Genomic DNA, 22,008 nt, shown 5'->3' on the forward strand with positions numbered 1-22,008 from the left:
AGTATATTAACCAAATGGTGAGAGATTGCAGAGCTCTGAGATACAGAGGGATCTGGGTGTCCTAGTGCATAAATTGTAAAAGGTTAGTATGCAGGTTTTGCATGTAATTAGGAAAGCTAATAGAATGTTATCATTTATTGCGAAGGGAACTGAATACAAAAGTAGGGAGGTAATGCTTCAGCTATACAGGGCATTGGTGAAATCACATCTGGAGTACTATGTCCAGTATTAGTCTCCTTATTTAAGGAAGGATGTAAATGCACTGAAAGCAGTTCAGCGAAGGTTTACTAGACTAATACCTGGAATGGGTGGGTTGTCATATGAGGAAAGGTTGGACAGGCTAGGCTTGAATCCGCTGGAGTTTAGAGGAGTAAGAGACGACTTGATTGAAACATACAAGATTCTGAGGGGTCTTGACAGGGTGGATGTGGAAAGGATGTTTCCTCTTGTGGGAGAATCTTGATCTAGAGGTCACTGTTTTAAAATAAGGGATCACCCATTTAAGACAGAGATGAGGAGAAATGTTTTCTCTCAGAGGGTCGTGAGTCTTTGGATCTCTCTTCCTCAAAAGGCGGTAGAAGTGGAGTCTTTGCATATTTTTAAGGCAAAGGTAGATAGATTCTTGATAAGCAAGGGGGTGAAAGGTTATTGAGGGTAGGTGGGAATGTGGAGCTGAGGTTACAATCAGATCAACCATGATCTTATTGAAAGCCGGAGCAGGCCTGAGGGGCCGAGTGGCTTACTCGGACTCCTAATTTGTATGTTCATATGTATGTTCGTATGACAGCAGTTTCAGCAGCAGATGACCTGAGGCAGGGGTGGAGTCAGGCAGTGTTACAGAAGTGGAAATAGGCAGTCTTAGTGATGGCGTGGATGTGTGGATGGAAGCTCATTGCGGGGTCAAGTTTTTGTGAAATTGAAAAGAAATAAGGGAAATTAAAGGGAAGCAGAAAATAGGGGCAAAAATCCTAGCAGTCTTAGGAAAGGCTCAAATACATTCAACACAGGGGTGGCACAGTGGCTAGCACCACAGTCTCACAACTCCAGCGACCCGGGTTTGGTTTTGGGTACTGCCTGTGTCTGCCGGGCGCTCCGGTTTCCTCCCACAGCCAAAGAGTTGTGGGTTGATAGGTAAATTGGCCATTGTAAAAATTGCCCCTAATGTAGGTAGGTGGTAGGAGAATTGTGGGGATGTGAGAGGGAAAATGGGATTAATGTAGGATTAGTATAAATGGGTGGTTGATGGTCGGTGTGGACTCGTTGGGCTGAAGGGCCTGTTTCGGTGCTGTATCTCTCTATGACATCAGCATTCTATTGGTCTATCGCACGCTGCTATAGACAGAGCTAAGCAATCACACAACCAATGGATCAGACCAAAGCTCTGCAGTAATGCCACATCCAGTCATGAATAGTTTGAACCTGAGCTCATCCTGTACCAGAGTCTGATGTGCAGGATGGCCTCCAGCACTACAGGTGAGCCTATCTTGTCCAGTTGGAAAAAAACAGGCAATTAAGCAGGTTGCCATGTTTTGCTTTGAAGAAAGATACCACTGTTGTTGCTCATGGGCTAAACAGCCGTTAGTACAGTTACACCATCTTCTCAAATTATAGAGGTAATAAAAAAAACTGAAAACTAGAACTTCTGTCAACAAAAAATAGTTATCAAGCAGCACAACAATCTGTATTGTTCTAAATGGATATTAATTTAACATTAGCCCAGTGGAAGCAGTTCTGTCCCAATATCATCGACAAAAGAAGCATCTTAAAGGGAAGAAAATTAATGTAAATCACCCCATTGACAGGCTGAGTTTCTCTGCTTGTGAGTACAATATACCAGGTGGGGAAGAAGGAATCTTCTTTTCTGTACTGAGGCTAATTGTAAGATGGAATATGTTAACCCCCACTCAAAAACAAATTCTGAACTTTTATTTGCAATACAAGATCTTTTGAAGACTCTCTGAATGGTCAACATCAAGCCCACTTTTCTCAACCAAAGAAAATCATTACATTATGTTAGATCATCAAAGCCATGTAATCAGCCTCATCTCCACTATACAACTAAGAATAGGACCCAACTCAGTGAGATTGGACAAAATTGCCAGTTAATTATTACATTTGTGTAGCAGTACATGGATCTAACCTCTTCTTTCTGATGAGTTATCAGTTGATGTTGATCATGTAGTCTTCGACCTAGTTCTTTAATTTTTTTCTTGTAGTAGCAGGAGCTTGCCTTCTGGTTTTTTGTAATCGATGACATCAAACTTTCTATTTCAAGCTGGAGCTATAAGGCACAAACAAAACTGATGAAGATTTATTTTAAGAAATGCTTTAACATGTTTGAATAATGCAAATACCTTATCAATCATTTTTCAGTTTTTCAGAAAAAATGTCAGGTTAAGTAAGCTTTTCCATATTAATTCTACTCTGCCTTTTACAATTTCTAGAAGATCATGATTTTAATGAAAATGTAATAATTTTCATTGTTGTCTAGTTATAAAAATGATATTTTGAAGGATCCAAAAATTTCTATTAATTCTATTATGGGGGAAAAAATAACAATTTTTTTTCAAGTACTACAACCTTTAAGCTTGCTCTGAACATTAAAGGGCTGAATTTAGTTCCTCCAGCCTGGTGGAAATGGTGTAGTTAATTAAAATGCCCACAGTGATTTACCCTCTTCTGGTCTAATTTTAACTTGCCCTTTTGAGCAGGCAAGAGGAACACCCACATGAAGCCTTTAAATGTCATTGAAACCTGTCAGCAATTGGGGCTTAAAAGGTAACCAGGGGTGTAAATGTTGGTTGATGTATATGAATTTGAAATTTCACCCCACAGAGTCATACAGAGGGAAATAGCCTGTGTAAAACCAGGGAATTATAGATCAGTTAGCCTACGATCTGTTGTCAGGAAATTACTAGAGTATATAATTAAGGATAAGGTGACTGGAGACCTTGAAAATTTTCAGTTGATCAGAGAGTGCCAGCATGGATCTGTAAAGGGTAGGTCATGCTTGACAAGCTGATTGAATTTTTTGAAGAGGTGAATGAAGTAGTGGACAGGGGAATTTCTATGGATGTTATTTATATGGACTTCCAGAAGGCATTTGATAATGTCCCTCATAAAGACTGTTAGCTGAAGATGAAGGTCATGAAATTGAAGAAAAATTAGTGACCTGGTTAGGAAATTAGCTGAGTGGCAGGAGACAGAGAGTAGGGATAAGGGCAGGCCCTCTAATTGGCAGAATGTGACTAGTGGTGTCCATAAGAATCTGTGTTGGGGCCTCATCTATTCACCATATTTATGAACAAAGACATAGAAAGACATATGCCAAAGCAGCATGCTAAGTCAGAGCAAAGTGATCCCACAACCAATGCATCAGATCAAAGTTCTGCAGTCCTGCCACATCTAGTTGTGAATGGTGGTGTACAATTAGACAATTAACCAAAGGAAGAGGCTCCACAAACATCCACATCCTCAATGATGGTGGAGTTCAGCACGTGAATGCAAAAGGCAAGGTTGAAGCATTTTCAACCATCTTCAGCCAGAAGTGCTGACTGGATGATCCACCTCGGTCTCCTCCTGAGGTCCCCACCATCATACATGCCAGTCTTCAGATAATTCAATTTACTCCATGTGATATCAAGAAATGGCTGAAGGCACTGGATACAGAAAAGCTGAAGTAGTGAATATATGTGCTCCAGAACTGGCCAAGGCCCTAGCCAAGCTATTTCAGTATAGTTACAGCACTGGACAATATGGAAAATTGTCCAGGTGTGTCCTTCCCACAAAAAGCAGGACAAATCCAATCTGGCCAATTATAGCCCCATTAGTCTACTGTCAATGATCAGCAAAGTGATGGAAGGTCTCCCATCAGTGCTATCAAGCAAAACTTACTCATGCTCTGCCACACGGCAGCTAAACTCCAGAATTCATTATAGCCTAGGTCCAAATGTGGACAGAAAAGTTGAATTCCAGAAGTGGAGTGAGAATGACTGCCCTTGACATCAAAGCAGCATTTGACAGAGTATGGTACCAAGGAGCCCAAGCAAAATTGAAGTCAATGAAAATCGGAGGAAAGCTCTCCATTGGATGGAGCAATGCCTAGCACAAAGGAATGTAGCTGTTGTCGTTGCAGGAGGTCCTCAGGGGAGTGTCCTAGGCCCAACCATCTTCAGCTGCTTCATCAATGACCTTCTCTCCAACATAAGATTCAAAGCAGGGATTTTCGTTGCTGTTGCACAGTGTTCAGTTCCATTTGTAACTCCTCAGATACTGAGGCAGTCCATGCCCATATGTAGCAAGACCTGGACAGAATTCAGGCTTGGGCTGAGAAGTGGCAAGTAACATTCTGCTGCACAAGTGCCATCTCCAACAAGAGAAAATCTAACCATCTCCCCTGATGACATCACCATCGTTGAATCCGCTGAATCAACATCCTGGGGATTATTACTGACCCAGAAATTTAATTGGACTAGCCACATAACTACCATGGTTACAAGAGCAGTCAGAGACTGGGAATGCTGCGGCGAATAACTTACTTCCTGATTTCCAAAGCTTGTCCACTATCTACAAGATACAAGTTAAGAGTGTGACGAATACACTACACTTGCCTGGATGAGTACAGCTCAAACAACACTCAAGGGACTTGGCACTATCCAGGATAAAGCAGCCTGCTTGACCGGCACCCCATCCACCACCTTCAACATTCACTCTGTCCACCACCAATGCACAGTGTGTACCATATACAAGATGCACTGCAACAACTTGCCAAGGCTCCTTCGACAGCACTTTCTTTAACCACAACAGACGCATGGGAACACCACCACCTGCAAGCTCGCCTCCAAGTTACACACCATTCCTTCAAGGTTGCTGGGTCAAAATCCTGGAACTCCCTTCTTAACAGCACTGTGGACTGTAGTGGTGCAAGAAGGCAGCTCACCACCACCTTCTCAAGGGCAACTGGGATGGGCAAAAAATAATGGCCTTGCCGGCAATGCTCATATTCCAAGAATATAAAAAATACAAAGTTGCCAATGACACAAGGATAGGCGGCAGTTGGAAGTATGCAATTATAAAAATTTTATTGATAGATTAAGTGAATGAGCAAAACTGTGGCAAATGGATTTCAATGCTGGCAAATGTGAGGCCAGTACATCAGACATAAAAGGATATAACAGGGTACTTTTCAATGGTGAAAAGCCAGAAACAGTGGAGGTCCAAACAGACTTGTGGCTTCAAGTTCAAAGATCATTGAAACATAATGAACAGGTACAGAAAATAATAAAAAAAAACCTTTATATCAAGAGGTCTGGAATACCGGGAGGTAGAAGTCATGCTGCAGCTATACAAAGTCCTGGTTAGACCACACCTGGAGTACTGTGAGCAATTCTGGTCACTACACTTAAGGAAAGATATATTGGTCTTGGAGGGAATGGAGTGTAGGTTTACCAGAATGATATCTGAACTCGATGGGTTAATTTATGAGGAGAGATTACACAAACTAGATCTGCATTCCCTGGAATTTAGAAGGTTAAGGGATCGAAGCTGTCAAGATATTAAGGGGTAGATAGGGTAAATAGAGAGACTTGTTGGAGACTCTGGGACCTGGGGACATAGTCAAAAAATTAGAGCCAGACGTTTCAGGAGTGAAATTAGGAAAGACTTCGACATGCAAAGTGTGGGAGAAGTTTGGAACTCTCTTCTGCAAATGGCAATTGCTGTTAGATCAATTGAAAATTTTAAGTCTGAGATTGATAAAACTTTTATTATTGTAATGGAGTCCATGGTACGAAACTGGTGAAGGAGTTTCTGCAGACAGCTATCTGAAGAGATGACTTGCAAAATGAACAGTTAGGTGCTATGACTTTGGATTCAAAACTGGTGGGGTTTTTTTGAGACAGTCATTTACTGGAAAACAAAATTAAAAGCTTTAGAATTCTGGAAAGATCAAACGGGTCCTATCCAGTTTAAAGCATAGGCCACAGAGAGGTGTGACCAGGGCTATTCAAGGCTCAGAATACAGATCAGCAGAACTGAAACAGATTGCTGTGTGCGTATGCGAGAAAACAGCAAGCAGTTATTTTAAAAAGACAGGTTGCAGGCTGGAGAAATCACCCTCTGAGAGCTGGCCATTGGCAAATACAACTTACAGCAGCTGTTTTTGGTGACTTAGAGTTATCAATGGAATAATGCCATCATGATTGTTGTGGGCAAGCCTTAGGTTGTTCAAGAGGTGACAAGACCGAACCATTAAAGGGAAGATTGCATCACTTGCAATTGACGGGACATCATCACTTCCATATCTGTATTCTGGAGGATAAGACTTGGAAAACTGCCTGAGGAAGTTCCTGATTTTGAAGAACTTTGTGACGGTTCATTGTCATCTTGCTGATAGGATTGTTCAGAGGACTAGTGAGAACTAAAATTTATAAAAGTGAAATCTTTTCCATTTGGTTTGTGTTTCCTAAATTGGGGACAGCTGGTGGATTTGATTCTTCTAATTTGTTGATGATCTCCACGGGGATCATAACAAAATGGGGGCTCATCCGAGATTATTCCAAAATTGGGCTGTGAAACGGATTCGTTAGAATTTTCCAGAGTTTAAACAAACAAGATTTCACATTTACTTTGACTGTTTTCCGGGGGTCGCAAATGCGTTGATCACGAGCTACTAGGAGCTCACCAATGATTTCTTAGTAGCTAGCCGGTGGTAATTTGAGTATGCGCAATGTGCAGTGCGGGCAGTGACTGCAGCATCCGCAGCGTACGCAGTGACTGGAGCATGCGTAGTGCGGGTACTGGAGCTGGTCGGAGGCAGTTGTGTTGGCTCTGCAGTGGGTGAGAAACTGCTGAGTGCAGGAGAGGAATAAAGCAGGCGGGTGGTTGGAGAGTCTTCATAAACACCAGGCATAGGCCTCAAACACCCCCCGTTAGAATAAAAACAAAATACTGTGGATGCTGCAAATCAGAACTAAAAGGAGAAAATGCAGGAAATACGCAGCAGGTCAGGCAGCATCTGTGGAGAGAGAAACAGTGTTAATGTTTCAGATCTGTGACCTTTCATCAGAACATGATGTGAACATCTTCCAAACTTTTATAGATTCTGGAACTGTTCCTGAAGATTGGAAGGTAGAAAATGTAACCCCACTATTTAAGAAAAGAGGGAGAACTACAGACCTGTTAGGCTAACATCAGTAGTAGGGAAAAGGCTAGAATTTATCATCAAGGATGTTATAACTGGACACTTAGAAAATAATGGTATGATTGAGCAGAGCCAACATGGATTTATGAAAGGGAAATCATGTTTGACAAACCTGTGTTTTGAGGATGTAACTAGCAGAATAAAGGTGAACCAGTGGATGTGGTGTATTTGGATTTTCAGAAGGCTCTTGATAAGGTTCCACACACAGGAGGTTAGTAAGCAAAATTAGAACACATGGGATGGGGGGTAATATACTGACATGGATTGAGAATTGGTTAACAGACAGAAAACAGAAAGTAGGAATAAGCAGGTCATTCTCAGGTTCGCTGGCAGTGACTAGTGGGGTATCGCAAGGATCAGTGCTTGGGCCCCAGCTATGCACAATCTATATCAAGGATTTGGATGTGGGGACCAAATGTAATATTTCCAAGTATGCTGATGACACAAAACTAGATGGGAATGTGAGTTGTGAGGAAAATGCAAAGAGACTTCAAGAAGATTTGGACAGGCTAAGTGAGAGGGCAAGAACATGGCAGATGGAATATAATGTGGAAAAATGTGAAGTTATCCACTTTGGTAGGAAAAACGGAAATGCAGAGGCAGGAGACATAGTGGTTAGCACTGCAGCCTCACAGCTCCAGCGATCCAGGTTCAGTTCTGGGTACTGCCTGTGTGGAGTTTGCAAGCTCTCCCTGTGACCGCATGGGTTTCCTCCCACAGCCAAAGACTTGCGTGTTGATAGGTAAATTAGCCATTGTAAAAAAAAAATTTTTAAATGGCCCCTAGTGGAGGTAGGTGGTAGGAGAATTGAGGGAAGGCAGGGATGTGAGGGGGAAAATGGGATTAATATAAATGGGTGGTTGATGGTCGGTGTGGACTTGGTGGGCCGAAGGGCCTATTTCGGTGCTGTATCTCTCGATGACTCTATTTCTTAACTATTAAGACATTGGGATGTGTCAATGTCCAAGTCATAAGTCACTGAAAACTAACATGCAGGTGCAGCAAGCAATTAGGAAGGCAAATGGTATGTTGGTCTTTATTGCAAGAGGATTTGAGTACAGGAGTAAAGAAGTCTTGCTGCAATTTTATAGAGCCTTGGTGACACCACACCTGGAGTACTGTGTACAGTTTTGGTCTCCTTATCTAAGGAAGGATATACCTGCCATAGAGGGAGTGGTTCCTGCGATGGTAGGATTGCCCTAGGAGGAGAGATTGAGGAGACTGAGCCTATATTCTCTAGAGATTGGAAGAATGAGAGGTGATCTCATTGAAGCGTACAAAATTCTTACAGGGCTCAACAAGGTTGATGCAGGGAGGATGTTTCTTCTGGCTTAGAGGGTGGGGTCTAGAACCAGGAAACACAGTCTCAGAATAAGTGGTAGGCCATTTAGGACTGAGATGAGGAAGAATTTCTTCACTCAGAAGGTGGTGAATCTGCAGAATTCTCGACCCCAGAGGGCTGTGGAGGCTCAGTCATTGTGTATGTACAAGACAGAGATCAATAGATTTCTCGATATTAAAGATATCAACGGATATGGGAATAGTGCGGGAAAATGGTGTTGTGGTAGTAGATTAGCCATGATCTAGTTAAACGGGGCCAAATGGCCTACTCCTGCTCCTATTTCCTATGTCCTATGTTCCTGTGACTTATTGAGGGAATATAAGCCTGTATGTGCAGATAAGCCAGCTCATACTTCTCTAGCTATTCATGAGTTGATGTAGGGGAAACTAAACCAATTAAACAAATCCCCAGCAAATTGGCCAAAGTCAGGGAGGTGGTTCAATACATTTATGTAATGATATCATTGAACTCAGGTTAATGCAGTAACTAAGACAAACTCCTATCTGATCCCAAGTCTTGAGGATTGTATTGATAGGATGGGGAACTTAACCTTTGTTCACAAAATTGATTTACTTAAAGGATATAAGTCCCCTTGTCTGACCAAGCCAAAGAAATATCTGCTTTTGCAACAACAGGTGCCCTGTTCCAGTCTAAAGTCATGCTATTTGGTATGAAAAATGCACCTGCTACATTTCAAAGATTAATCAATCAAGTGATTGCTGAATTGAGTAATTGTGTTTGTTGTAATAAAAGCAAAACACTGCAGATGCTGGAAATCTGAAATAAAAACAAGAAATGCTGGAAATACTCAGCAGGTGTTGTGTTGTGTACATCGATGACCTTTTGGTGTACAGTGACACATGGAGTGATCATGTCCGACATTTAAGAGCTCTATTTGACAGTCTGGCCAAGGCGAAACCTGTCATAATCCTGGCAAAGAGCAAGTTTGCCAATGCCAAAGTTACTTATTTAGGACATATCGTGGGTCAAGGTCAAGTGTTATCACAAGAGGCCAAGGTTCAGGCAATAATAGACTTTCCTGTGCCCAAGACAAAGAAGTGTTACGATGTCTAGTTATATGTGTCTTCTACAGGAAATTTGTCCCTGATTTTTAGCACAGTAGTCACCCCATTGACTAATCTGTTAAAGAAAAACATAATGTTTGAATGGTCAATATGCCAAATTGAATTTGAGAAGTTGAAGGCCATTTTAGTAAAGGAACCCGTTCTTGCAGCCCCCGATTTTAATAAACCATTCAAGGTGGTCTGTTAGCTGCTTCTCTAGGAAGCTTAATAAAAATCAAAGAAAGTAGTCAACCATCGAGAAAGAAGTTTTAAGTCTTGTGCTGGCTCTACGACAATCTGAAGTATATGTAACCAATAATCAGTGGGAAATATTAGTTTATACACAGAAAAGTTCAGAACAAAGAACCTCAGGTTGTTTCGCTGGAGTTTAATCTTACAGCCATTTATCCTAAAAATTGTACATCTTGCAGGGAAAAACAATGTGATTGCTGTGCTTTGTCCAGAGTTTAAAAGGGGTGTAACAGTGAAGGAAAGTGCTGAGATGTGAAAGTTCTACAATTTTTGAATCGTACTAATCCTAATTTTGTTATTGTTAAGCCTAATGTGTTTGTAGATATATGTGTAATTGTGTAATATGAAAATGTTGCCTGTGCAGTATATAATAAGCTATTTGTTAAAAATGTTTATGATATTAAGAACGTATTGGTTTCTGAACTGTTGTTTAAAAAAAACTTACTATGGTAAGGCATTCTTTATCCCAGGGTAGGGGGTGGGGGGGGGAGCGTGATGGAGCCCTCGGTGCGAGACCGGTGGAGGAGCATCTGCAGACAGTTATCTGAGAGATGACTTGCAAAGGGAACTGTTAGGTGCTATGACTTTGGATTCAAAGCTTATGTTTTTTTTGAGACAGTCATTTACTGGAAAACAAAATTAAAAGCTTCAGAATTCTGGGAAGACCAAACAGGTCCTATCCAGTTTAAAACAAAGGTCACAGAGTCATGTGAGAGAGGTGCAACCAGGGTTATTCAAAGCTCAGATTACAGATCAGCAGAACTGAAACAGATTGCTGTGCATATATGGAAAAGAGCAAGCAACTGTTTTTTAAAAAGACCAGCTGCAGGCTGAGAGAAACCGGACTCAGAGCTGACAATCGGCGGAACCACACCACCAAGACTGTTGTGGGCAAGTCCGAGGTTGTTCAAAAGGCGACAAGACAGAGCCTTCAAAGAGAAGATTGCATCACTCGCTATTGGCAGGGCATCATTACTTCTGTACCTGCATCCTGGAACAAGACTTGGAAAACTACCTCAGGAAGCTCCTGATTTTGAAGAACTTTGTGACGGTTCATTGTCATCTTGTTGATAGGACTGCTCAGAGGACTTATGAGAACTATCTTTATTGCAGCAAATCCACAGCTGCATGCAATAATTTCTTAACACATCTTAATGGGTTCCATTCTGCACTCAGATTTTGAAATGAAGCAGTCAAATGCGCTCCCTTTCCTTGACTTCTAGTTGAGAAATCTGTTGAGATTCTCGACCACAAACCTACCTTCATTGGTCAATACACATGTTGGGATTCTTACAGTTCCACGGCCTATAAGATTGGCTTTATCGGCAACCTTGTAAATAGGGCTTGAGCCATCTGCTCATCATGCAAGCTTGATGCTGAAATAGGGCGAATCAAAGACATCCTGCGTGACAATGGCTACTCTGATCAGATTATTTCTCGCTGTATATCAAACAAACATATGAACGGGCCTAAGGCAGTCATTTTCGGCCCTGAAATGTGCCCAATCTACCTCAAATTACCCTGGTAGGGTAATGTATCCCAAAAATTTGAGCAACCAGTGTTTCACACTGTTTCTATGAAGCAGCAACATGTGTGGTGTTTGCCACTAACAGTATGCTACCATCAAGCAGAAAAGACCTCCTGCCTATCACACAAATGAGAAATGTGATATATGAATTTCAATGCCAGTGTGATGCTATGTACGTCCCAAAGACTGGCGGATTGTATCAAACAACATGTCCCTTCCACTGTGCACAACGGGCAAGGTACAGGCCGTACCTAACCAGCCCGTGCTTGCAAAACTCAAAAAACAGTGTCCAACATTAGATGTGATTCCGCAATTGGACAACATTTGTTACATAATCCTCAGCGTGTGAAGAATTACGCTGACAACCAATTTAAGATTGTCAGTAGGGCTCGCAGTGTGGTGCATTTGCGCATACTGGAAGCTACATATATTAATACACAGGACCCTGTTCTTTGCAGACAGAAAGAACATGTACACACATTGCACCTGTTTCAGCTAAACAAAGTAAGTGACAGCCATTCGCTGGTTCATTCCTCAGGGCAATGCCTTGACTAATCAGAGTCAAACTGCCTGGTTTAAACTTCAAACAAAACTTGGCAGTTAACTGTCAGTCAACATAAACTGGTGCATTCTCCATGGCAACACCTCTACCAATCAGAGTTCACTTGCCAACCAATCAGCACTCTCTTCTCATGCAGTATAAAGATGTTGTTTTCCCTTACATTGGTACTCTTGCGGATGGTCCTGATGAGTAAAAGACAAAAAGTTTTGACAACATATATCTATCTTCAGCAATACTCAAGTTCTGTAATTGCAAATGACTATTATCAAAAGGTATTAAGGGATAGTGAGGAAAGTCTTTGCTCGAGTCGCTCTAAACAGGCTCCAGAAGCTGGCCGAGCGCGTCTACCCTGAGGCACAGTGTGGCTTTCGTGCAGAGAGATCGACCGTTGACATGCTGTTCTCCCTTCGTCAGATACAGGAGAAATGCCGTGAACAACTGATGCCCCTCTACATTGCTTTCATTGATCTCACCAAAGCCTTTGACCTTGTCAGCAGACGTGGTCTGTTCAGACTACTAGATAAGATTGGATGTCCACCAAAGCTACTAAGTATCATCACCTCATTCCATGACAATATGAAAGGCACAATTCAACATAGCGGCACCTCATCAGACCCCTTTCCTATCCTGAGTGGCGTGAAACAGGGCTGTGTTCTCGCACCCACTCTTTTTGGGATTTTCTTCTCCCTTCTGCTCTCACATGCGTTCAAGTCTTCAGAAGAAGGAATTTTCCTCCACACAAGATCAGGGGGCAGGTTGTTCAACCTTGCCCGTCTAAGAGCGAAGTCCAAAATACGAAAAGTCCTCATCAGGGAACTTCTCTTTGCTGATGATGCTGCTTTAACATCTCACACTGAAGAGTGTCTGCAGAGTCTCATCGACAGGTTTGCGGCTGCCTGCAACGAATTTGGCCTAACCATCAGCCTCGAGAAAAAGAACATCATGGGACAGGATGTCAGAAATGCTCCATCCATCAATATTGGCGACCACGCTCTGGAGGTGGTTCAAGAGTTCACCTACCTAGGCTCAACTATCACCAGTAACCTGTCTCTCGATGCAGAAATCAACAAGCGCATGGGAAAGGCTTCCACTGCTCTGTCCAGACTGGCCAAGAGAATGTGGGAAAATGGCGCACTGACATGGAACACAAAAGTCTGAGTGTATCAAGCCTGTGTCCTCAGTACCTTGCTCTATGGCAGCGAGGCCTGGACAACGTATGTCAACCAGGAGCGACGTCTCAATTCATTCCATCTTCGCTGCCTCCGGAGAATCCTTGGCATCAGGTGGCAGGACCGTATCTCCAACACAGAAGTCTTCGAGGCAGCCAACATCCCCAGCTTATGCACACTACTGAGTCAGCGGCGCTTGAGATGGCTTGGCCATGTGAGCCGCATGGAAGATGGCAGGATCCCCAAAGACACATTGTACAGCGAGCTCGCCACTGGTATCAGACCCATCGGCTGTCCATGTCTCCGCTTTAAAGACGTCTGCAAGCGCGACATGAAATCCTGTGACATTGACCACAAGTCATGGGAGTCAGTTGCCAGCGTTCGCCAGAGCTGGCGGACAGCCATAAAGGCGGGGCTAAAGTGTGGCGAATCGAAGAGACTTAGTAGTTGGCAGGAAAAGAGACAGAGGCGCAAGGGGAGAGCCAACTGTGTAACAGCCCCGACAATCAAATTTTTCTGCAGCACCTGTGGAAGAGTCTGTCACTCTAGAATTGGCCTTTATAGCCACTCCAGACGCTGCTCCACACACCACTGACCACCTCCAGGCGCTTGCCCATTGTCTCTCGAGATAAGGAGGCCAAAGAAGAGATGTAAATATTGTATTTATAAATTAAAATCGCTGAGTAGGTCACAACATTCCATTTTAAGTCCCCAACATCAGCCTTCCTTGTGGGATTTCTTTTTCATTTTAAGTGTTCAGTTTACCTGCAATACTACAGTTGTACCCCAAGATGGCACTTTGATAAGGATTTACAATGTTAAATTTCCTTTGTTGTTTTAGATTCCAAAACAACGGATGGAGATTTGTATAAGCATTTGCACACCAAAACCATCAGTTGACTTTGCAGCAATATGCGATCACTGATACCTCAATTACTTAATTTTAAGGCCGATTTGTAAGTCATTCATGAATTTCAATTATTAATGTTGAAATGATGCACTTCCTTCCCACGCCATTCTTTCAGCCATGCGTTCATCTTCCTGATCTGCTTATCTCAATGCCAATTAAGCAACTGGCTTTGGTAGTAATTCTGTGATTACCACCTGTATGATCCCGCTTTTTAAATTTAGTGTTGTAGCGAGATGTATTACGAGGGAAGTAGGGAGGGTTTTAAACTAAATAGTGAAAGCAAGGGATCAAATTTGAGATGAGCTAGTAAATCAAAGAGTAGAGACAAGGCAGGAGAGAAAGATATTAATATGGGAAATGATAAACAGACCGTGACAGGAACAACGAGAGAGTACAAATTTAGGAGTAAATCAGCAATCAAGACTAGATGTTACAAAAATAATAAAAGGACAAAACTAAAGTCTCTGTATCTGAATGAGTATAGTATTTGAAACAAAACAGATGAACTGATAAAGCAAATAGAAATAAATAAGTACAATCTAATAGGCAATACAGAGATGGGGCTGCAGGATGACATAGATTTGGACCTGAATATTGAAGGATACATTTAGGAAGGATAGGAAGCTAGGAAAATGTGGAGGGGTGGCTCTGTTAATTAATGATGGTATTAGCATACTAAAGAGGGATGACCTATGTTCAGGAAACCAGGTTGTAGAAACAGTTTGGGCAAAGATGAGAAATGAAAAAAGCAGGAAGTCACTCGTGGGAATGGTGTACAGGCCCCCTAACATAACCACATGGTAGGACAGAGTATAAAGGAAGGAATAATGGGAGCTTGTCAGAAAGGTACGGCGATAATCCTGGGGGATCTTAATCTACATATAGACTGGAAAAATCAGATGGGCAAAGGTAACATAAATGAGTTCATAGAATGTTTTCGTGATAGTTTCTTAGAACAGCATGTTCTGGAGCCAACCAGAGAGTAGGCTATGCTGGGTCTTGTATTGTGCAATGAGATAGGATTAATCAATGACCTCACAGTGAAGGTGCCCCTAGGTAGCAGTGATCATAATATGATTGAATTTTACATTCAGCTCGAGAGAGAGAAGAGTGGGTCTAAGACTAGTATTTTAAACTTAAATAAGGACAATTATGAGGGCATGAAAGCAGAGCTAGCTAAAGTAAACTGCTAAATTAGGTTAAAGAATAGGTCAATGGAGATGCAGTAGCAGACATTTAAGGGGATATTTCAGAATTCACAGAATAGATACTTCCAACAAGAAAGAAAGAAAAGAAAAATTCCAAGGGGAGGACCCACTATCTGTGGTTAACTAAAAAGAGTTAAGGATCGTATCAAACTTAAAGAAAAATCATATAATTGTGCAAAGGTGGGTGGCAGGTCAGGAGATTGGGCAGCATATAAAGAACAAAGAATGACTAAAAGATTGAGTATGAGAGAAAGCTAGCTCGAAATATGAAAACAGATAGTTGTCCTGGTCCATGTAGGTACCAACGACGTAGGCAGGACAAGGAAAGAGGTTCTGCATAGTCAGTATGAGGAACTAGGCGCCATATTAAGAAGCAGAACCTCAAAGGTAATAATCTCTGGATTATTACCTGAGCCACATGCAAATTGGCATCGGGCAAATAAGATTAGAGAAATGACTGCATGGCTCAAAGACTGGTGTGGTAGAAGTGGGTTCCGGTTCATGTGGCACTGGCACCGGTACTGGGGAAAGTGGTGGCTGTACCGTTGGGACAGTCTACTCCTGAACCGTGCTGGGGCCGGTGTTCTAGCCAGCTGCAGAACTAGGGAAGTAGAGAGGGTTTTGAACTGAATAGTAGGGACAAGGGATCAAATTTGGGAAGATATGGTAAATCAAGGAGTAGAGACAAGGCAAGAGAGAAAGATATTAATGTGGGAAATGATAAACATACTGTGACAGGAAGGGACAGAGTATATAAATCTAAGAGTCAATCAACAGATAAGGCTAGAGGTTACAAAAATAATAAAAGGACAAAACTAAAGGCTCTGTAACTGAATGTACGTAACATTCGAAACAAAACAGATGAACTGAGAGCACAAATAGAAATAAATAAGTATGATCTGATAGCCATTACAGAGATATGGCTGCAGGACAACATAGATTGAGACCTGAATATTGAAGGGTACATGGCATTTAGGAAGGACAGGAAGCTAGGAAAAGGTGGTTAGGGGTAGCTCTGTTAATTAATGATGGTTTCTTTTGGGCCTCCTTATCTCGAGAGACAATGGATACGCGCCTGGAGGTGGTCAGTGGTTTGTGAAGCAGCGCCTGGAGTGGCTATAAAGGCCAATTCTGGAGTGACAGGCTCTTCCACAGGTGTTAGTGCAATATAAAGGGATAACCTAAGTTCAGGAGACCAGGATGTAGAAGCAATTTGGGTAGAGGTGAGAAATCATAAAGGCAAGAGGTCACTTGTGGGAGTGGTGTACAGGCCACCTAACATTAACCACACCGTAGGACGGGGTATAAAGGAAGAAATAATGGCAGCTTGTCAGAAAAGTACAGCAATAATTATGAGGGATTTTAACCTACATATAGACTGGGAAAATCAGATGGGCAGAGGTAGCCTAGATGAGGAGTACATAGAATGTTTTCAGGATAGTTTCTTGGAACAATACATTCTGGAGCCAACCAGAGAGCAGGCTATACTAGACTATACTAGACCTGGTATTATGCAATGAGATAGGATTAATTAATGACCTCATTGTTAAGGCTCCCCAGGTAGCAGCGATCATAATATGATTGAATTTTACATACAGTTTGAGGAAGAGAAGAATGGGTCCAAGACTAGTATTTTAAACTTAAATAAGGGTGGCACAGTAGCGCAGTGGTTAGCCCCGCAGCCTCACAGCTCCAACAACCCAGGTTCGATTCTGGGTACTGCTTGTGCGGAGTTTGCAAGTTCTCCCTGTGACCACGTGGGTTTTCACCGGGTGCTCCGGTTTCCATAGCCAAAGACTTGCAGGTTGATAGGTAAATTGGCCATTATAAATTGCCCCTCGTATAGGTAGGTGGTAGGGGAATTCAGGGAAGGTGGGGATGTGGTAGGAATATGGGATTAATGTAGGATTAGTATAAATGGGTGGTTGGTCAGCACAGACTCAGTGGGCCGAAGGGCCTGTTTCAGTGCTGTATCTCTAAATAAGGGCAATTATGAGGGTATGAAAGAAGAGCTAGCTAAAGTGAACTGGCAAATTAGGTGAAGAGATAGGTCAATAGAGATGCAGTGGCAGACATTTAAGGGAGTATTTCAGAATACACAGAATAGATACATTTCAACGAGAAAGAAAAATTCCAAGGGTGGAATCTGCCATCCATGGTTAACCAAAGCAGTAAAAGAATGACGAAAAGATTGATAAGGAAGGTAAATTTAGAGTATGAGAGAAAGCTAGCTAGAAATATAAAGACAGATAGTAAGAGATTCCACAGATATTTAAAAAAGAAAAGAGTTAACAACATGGGCATTAGTCCTATAGAAAGTAAGTCTGGGAATTAATAAGGAGATGGCAGATGAACTGAACAGATATTTTGCATCGGTCTTCATGATTGAGGATACAAGTAACATCCCAGTATTAGCTGTAAGTCAGGAAATGGAAGGGAGGGAGGAACACAAGAAAATTACAATCACCAGGGAAGTGGTACAAAAAATTGTTGGAGCTGCGGGCTGACAAGTCCCCGGGTCCTGATGGACTTCATCGTGAGTGTTAAAAGAAGTGGCTGGTGAGATAGTTGATGTGTTAGTTTAAATTTTCCAAAATTCCCTAGATTTGGGGAAGGTTCCATTAGATTGTAAAAGGGAGGGAGACAGAAAGCAGGAAACTATAGCCCAGTTAGCTTAACATCTATCTTAAGGAAAATGTTCGAAGCTATTATTAAAGACTTTATAGCAGGGCACTTAGAAAAATTCAAGGTAATCAGGCAGAGTCAACATGGTTTTGTGAAAGGGAAATCATGTTTAACCAATTTATTGGAATTCTCTGAAGATTTCTTTGTGCTGTGGATAAAGGGGAACCTGTGGATGTACTGTACCTAGATTTCCAGAAGGCATTTGATAAGGTGCCACATCAAATGTTATTTGCGGAAAACAAAATCTCATGGTGTAGGGAGTAATATCTTGGCATGGATAGAAGATCGGCTAGCTAACAGGAAACAGAGAGTTGGCATAAATGGCTTATTTTCTGGTTGGCAGGATGTAACAAGTGGTGTGCTGCAGGGATCAGTGCTGGGCCCTCAACTTTTTTACAATTTATATAAATGACATGGATGAAGGGACTGAAGGTATGGTTGCTAAATTTGCTGATGACACAAAGACAGGTAGGAAAGTAAGTTGTGAAGAGGACATAAGGAGGCTACAAAGGGATATAGATAGGTTACGTGAGTGGGCAAAGATCTGGCAAATGGAGTATAATGTGCGAAAACATGAAATTGTCCATTTTGGCAGGAAGAATAAAAAAGCAGATTAACCAAATTTTGAGAGATTACAAAGCTCTGAGATGCAGAGGCATCTGGGTGTCCTTGTGCATGAATCGCAAAAGATTAGTAGGCAGGTACGGCAAGTAATTAGGAAAGCTAATAGAATGTTATTGTTTATTGTGACGGGTATTGAATATAGAAATAGGGAGGTTATGCTTCGGTTACACAGGGCATTGGTGAGACCACATCTGGAGTACTGTGTACCGTATTGGTCTCATTATTTAAGGATGTAAATGCGTTGGAAGCCGTTCAGAGAATACCTGGAATGGGTGGGTTGTCTTATGAAGAAAGGTTGGACAGGCTAGGCTTGTATCTGCTGGAGCTTAGAAGAATAAGAGGCGACTTGATTGAAACATCTAAGACCCTGAGGGGTCTTGACTGGGTGGCTATGGAAAGAATGTTTCCCCCTTGTGGGAGAATCTAGAACTAGGTGTCACTATTTAAAAATAAGGGGTCACCCATTTAAGACAGAGTTGAGAAGAAACGTTTTTCTCTCAGAGCGTCGTGAGTCTTTGGAATTCTCTTCCTCAAAAGGCAGTGGAAGCAGAGTCTTTAAATATTTTTAAGGCAGAGGTAGATAGATAAGCAAGTGGGTGAAAGGTAATCGGTGGTAGGCATGAATGTGGAGTTGAGGTTACAATCAGATCTTGAATGACTGGAGGGGTCGAGTGGCCTACTCCTGCTCCTAATTCGTATGTTATATAACAATATATTAATTACTAACTAATTTGAAATCAAATTATATCCATTTACTAATAAGAATCTAAATGACCAGTGATTCGATTACTTCTAGAAATAAAGTATTGCTAATTAATAAATTAATAAAGATAGAATAGAAATGACAGTACAAGCTATGTGTCAGCATTGCATGGATGGGAGTTTGTGGACAGCCGGTCTATCCCAGATTGCCACATCTGTAGGAAATATCCCTGCCTTGTGATATTCCAGCCCAGAATTATTGTGCTGGAGTGTGAATTAGAGACATTCTAATACATAAAGAGAAGGGCAGAATTTCCAGGGACCTTGCTCCAGAATACAGTTATATCTCACAGGAAAGCACAAATGCAGGAAGATGTGTGACTGTCAATTAGTCGGGCAGGGGGAACCAAGGGGAGATAGAAAAGGTGATCTCACAGACACTGGTTTTATCCAAAAAGTATGATGTGCTCGATACCTGTGAGGAAAATGATGAAGGCTGCAGTGAGAATGGCCAGAATGTTAGCTATGGCACTGTGGAGTGAGGGAAGAGGATCAGAATAGAATAGTTGTAGCCCCAGGGGATTCTATAATTAGGGGAATAGACTGCATTCTCAGCAATCGTGACCGAGAAACCAGAATGTGATGCCAAACTGTTGCAAGGGTGAAGGATATCTAGAAGCAATTGGAGAAGTTCTTAGAAAAGGAGGAGAATGATCCAGTTGTCATGGTCCATTTCAGAACCAATGGCATAAGTAAGAACAGGAAGCAGGTCCAACTAAGGGAGTATCAGAAGTTAGGAACAAAATTAAAAAGCCGGATCACACAGGTGGTAATCACAGGATTACTACCCAAGCCACTTGCTAATTGGCATAGAGATAAGCAGATCAGGAAGGTGAATGCATGGCTGACAGAGTAGTGTGGGAAGGAGTGGTTCCATTTCACGGGACATTGGCATTAGTACTGGGATAGGAAGAAGCTGTACCGCTGGGACAGGCTCCACCTGAACCAGAATGAAACCAGAGTCCTAGTAGAAAGGATAAAGCTGGGGATAAGGCTTTCAACTAGTAAGGTTGGGGGGGGGGGGGGGGGGGCGGGGGAAGAGGGGGAGGAATCTGTTAGCAATCATAACAGAATAAAAATAAAAGAAACAGAAGATGAGAGTAGATGAAACCAATGTAAGGATAACAAATGGTTAGTGAACAAATACAATTATAGAACACAATTATAAAAAGACTGTTTCATAAAAACAAATTAATAAAAGCATCAGACGAAAGCATTCAGGCTAATAAGGCCATAAGAAAGCAAACCAAGCACTGCGGTTCATTTCTCGTGGGATTGAACTGAAAAGCATAGAAAATGCTAAACTTGCATCGAACCCTGTCTAACAACACTTACTGCACGGCTCTGGTGTCTTTATTATAAAAGTTATAAAAGCACTGGGGAAGGTGTAAAGAAGATTTACATGAACTGAAAGGTTATACTTATCAGGAAAGGTTGAAAAGTTAGGGGTTCTTTTCTCTAGAAGACCAGCTGGGCCGAATGACTGTGCTGTAAATTATACGCAACTCGACATAAATTCAACATTTTATGTATTTAACTTCAATTCCAGTCTCTTATTAATTCTGGAATGATACTTTTCACTAGGCAATTGAGATCTTACCTTCTATCATAAGACGACTACAAACACAAAATTCTTTTTCCTTTCTTGCCTTCAAAAGCTATCTGATTAAAGAAACAATTATCATAAGCCTCACGAGTCCCTTACATTTTTGCAGACTTGGAGCTGTAAGAGTCCATTTTTCTGGATATAGTGCCCCAGGAGCATCTGAATGATAGTTACAGTGCTCCATGAATGTAGGCAGAGATACACAATGCTGGACCTTTGCTCTCACAGCACTACCCCGAATATCTTGCAACGTTACTTTTAGAGGTCCTTTTCACTGTACAGGTAATGAAATGTAAACTAAAGGGTAAAGTTGCACGTATTTCTTAATTTTGTGATAATCACGGGTTATGTGCAAACTAAATATAAAAAGAGGGCGCTACTAAAAGAACTATGAGCATTTTGATTGCTGGGAAGCCTGAGACAATAAGAATTAAGTACATTGATGTCCAGCTTGTGTGCAAGCACTGGCAGAACATTTTTCATGTGAATGCCTGTTTCACTGGCAGCTTGCATGATATCTTCATCTTCAATTGACCATTCCACCCCGGTTTGAAGAAAGGCATGGACTGAAGGACCTGGCTGTTAAAGGACCTTAGCTATGCATTGTTGCCATAGCTAATGACACTCTTAAGAGTTTCATCTAATGAAGAGTAGCAGCCATTTCCCTTTCACAAAACCACATTGACTCTGCCTGATCGCATTAAGAATTTCGAAGTGTCCTGCTATAACATCCTTAATAAATGATTCCAGCATTTTCCCAATGACTGATGTTAGGCTAACTGGCCCATAGTTTCCTGCTTTCTGTCTTCCTCCTTTTTTGAATAGAGGAGTTACATTTGCTATTTTTCAATCTGATGGGACCTTTCCAGAGTATATGGAATTTTGGAAAATTATAACCAATGCATCTACTATCTCAGCAGCTACTTCTTTTAAGAGCTGAGGATGCAGGCCATGGGAACTTGTCAGCCTTTAGTTCTGATTGCTTTCTCAGTACCCTTTCCCTGGTGATTGTAATTGTTTTAAGTTCCTCCCTCCATTTCATTTCTTGATTTGCAAGTATTTCTGGGATGTTATTTGTATCTTCTACAGTGAAGA

The 22,008-nt window shown here is 41.7% G+C and overlaps 1 protein-coding gene across 1 annotated transcript in view; it reads right to left on the reverse strand.

Moving 5' to 3' along the window:
- Positions 1–22,008, reverse strand: part of LOC137371609 (cilium assembly protein DZIP1-like) — a 437,496-nt gene that overhangs the window by 165,328 nt on the left and 250,160 nt on the right. Inside the window, exon 9 of the mRNA XM_068034440.1 lies at positions 2,141–2,281. Coding sequence (XP_067890541.1) covers positions 2,141–2,281 — 141 coding nt within the window. The remainder of the gene's footprint in view (positions 1–2,140; positions 2,282–22,008) is intronic.

The sequence above is a fragment of the Heterodontus francisci genome, chromosome 6, assembly GCF_036365525.1.
Source record: "Heterodontus francisci isolate sHetFra1 chromosome 6, sHetFra1.hap1, whole genome shotgun sequence".
In the NCBI taxonomy this organism is placed as follows: Eukaryota; Metazoa; Chordata; class Chondrichthyes; order Heterodontiformes; family Heterodontidae; genus Heterodontus; species Heterodontus francisci.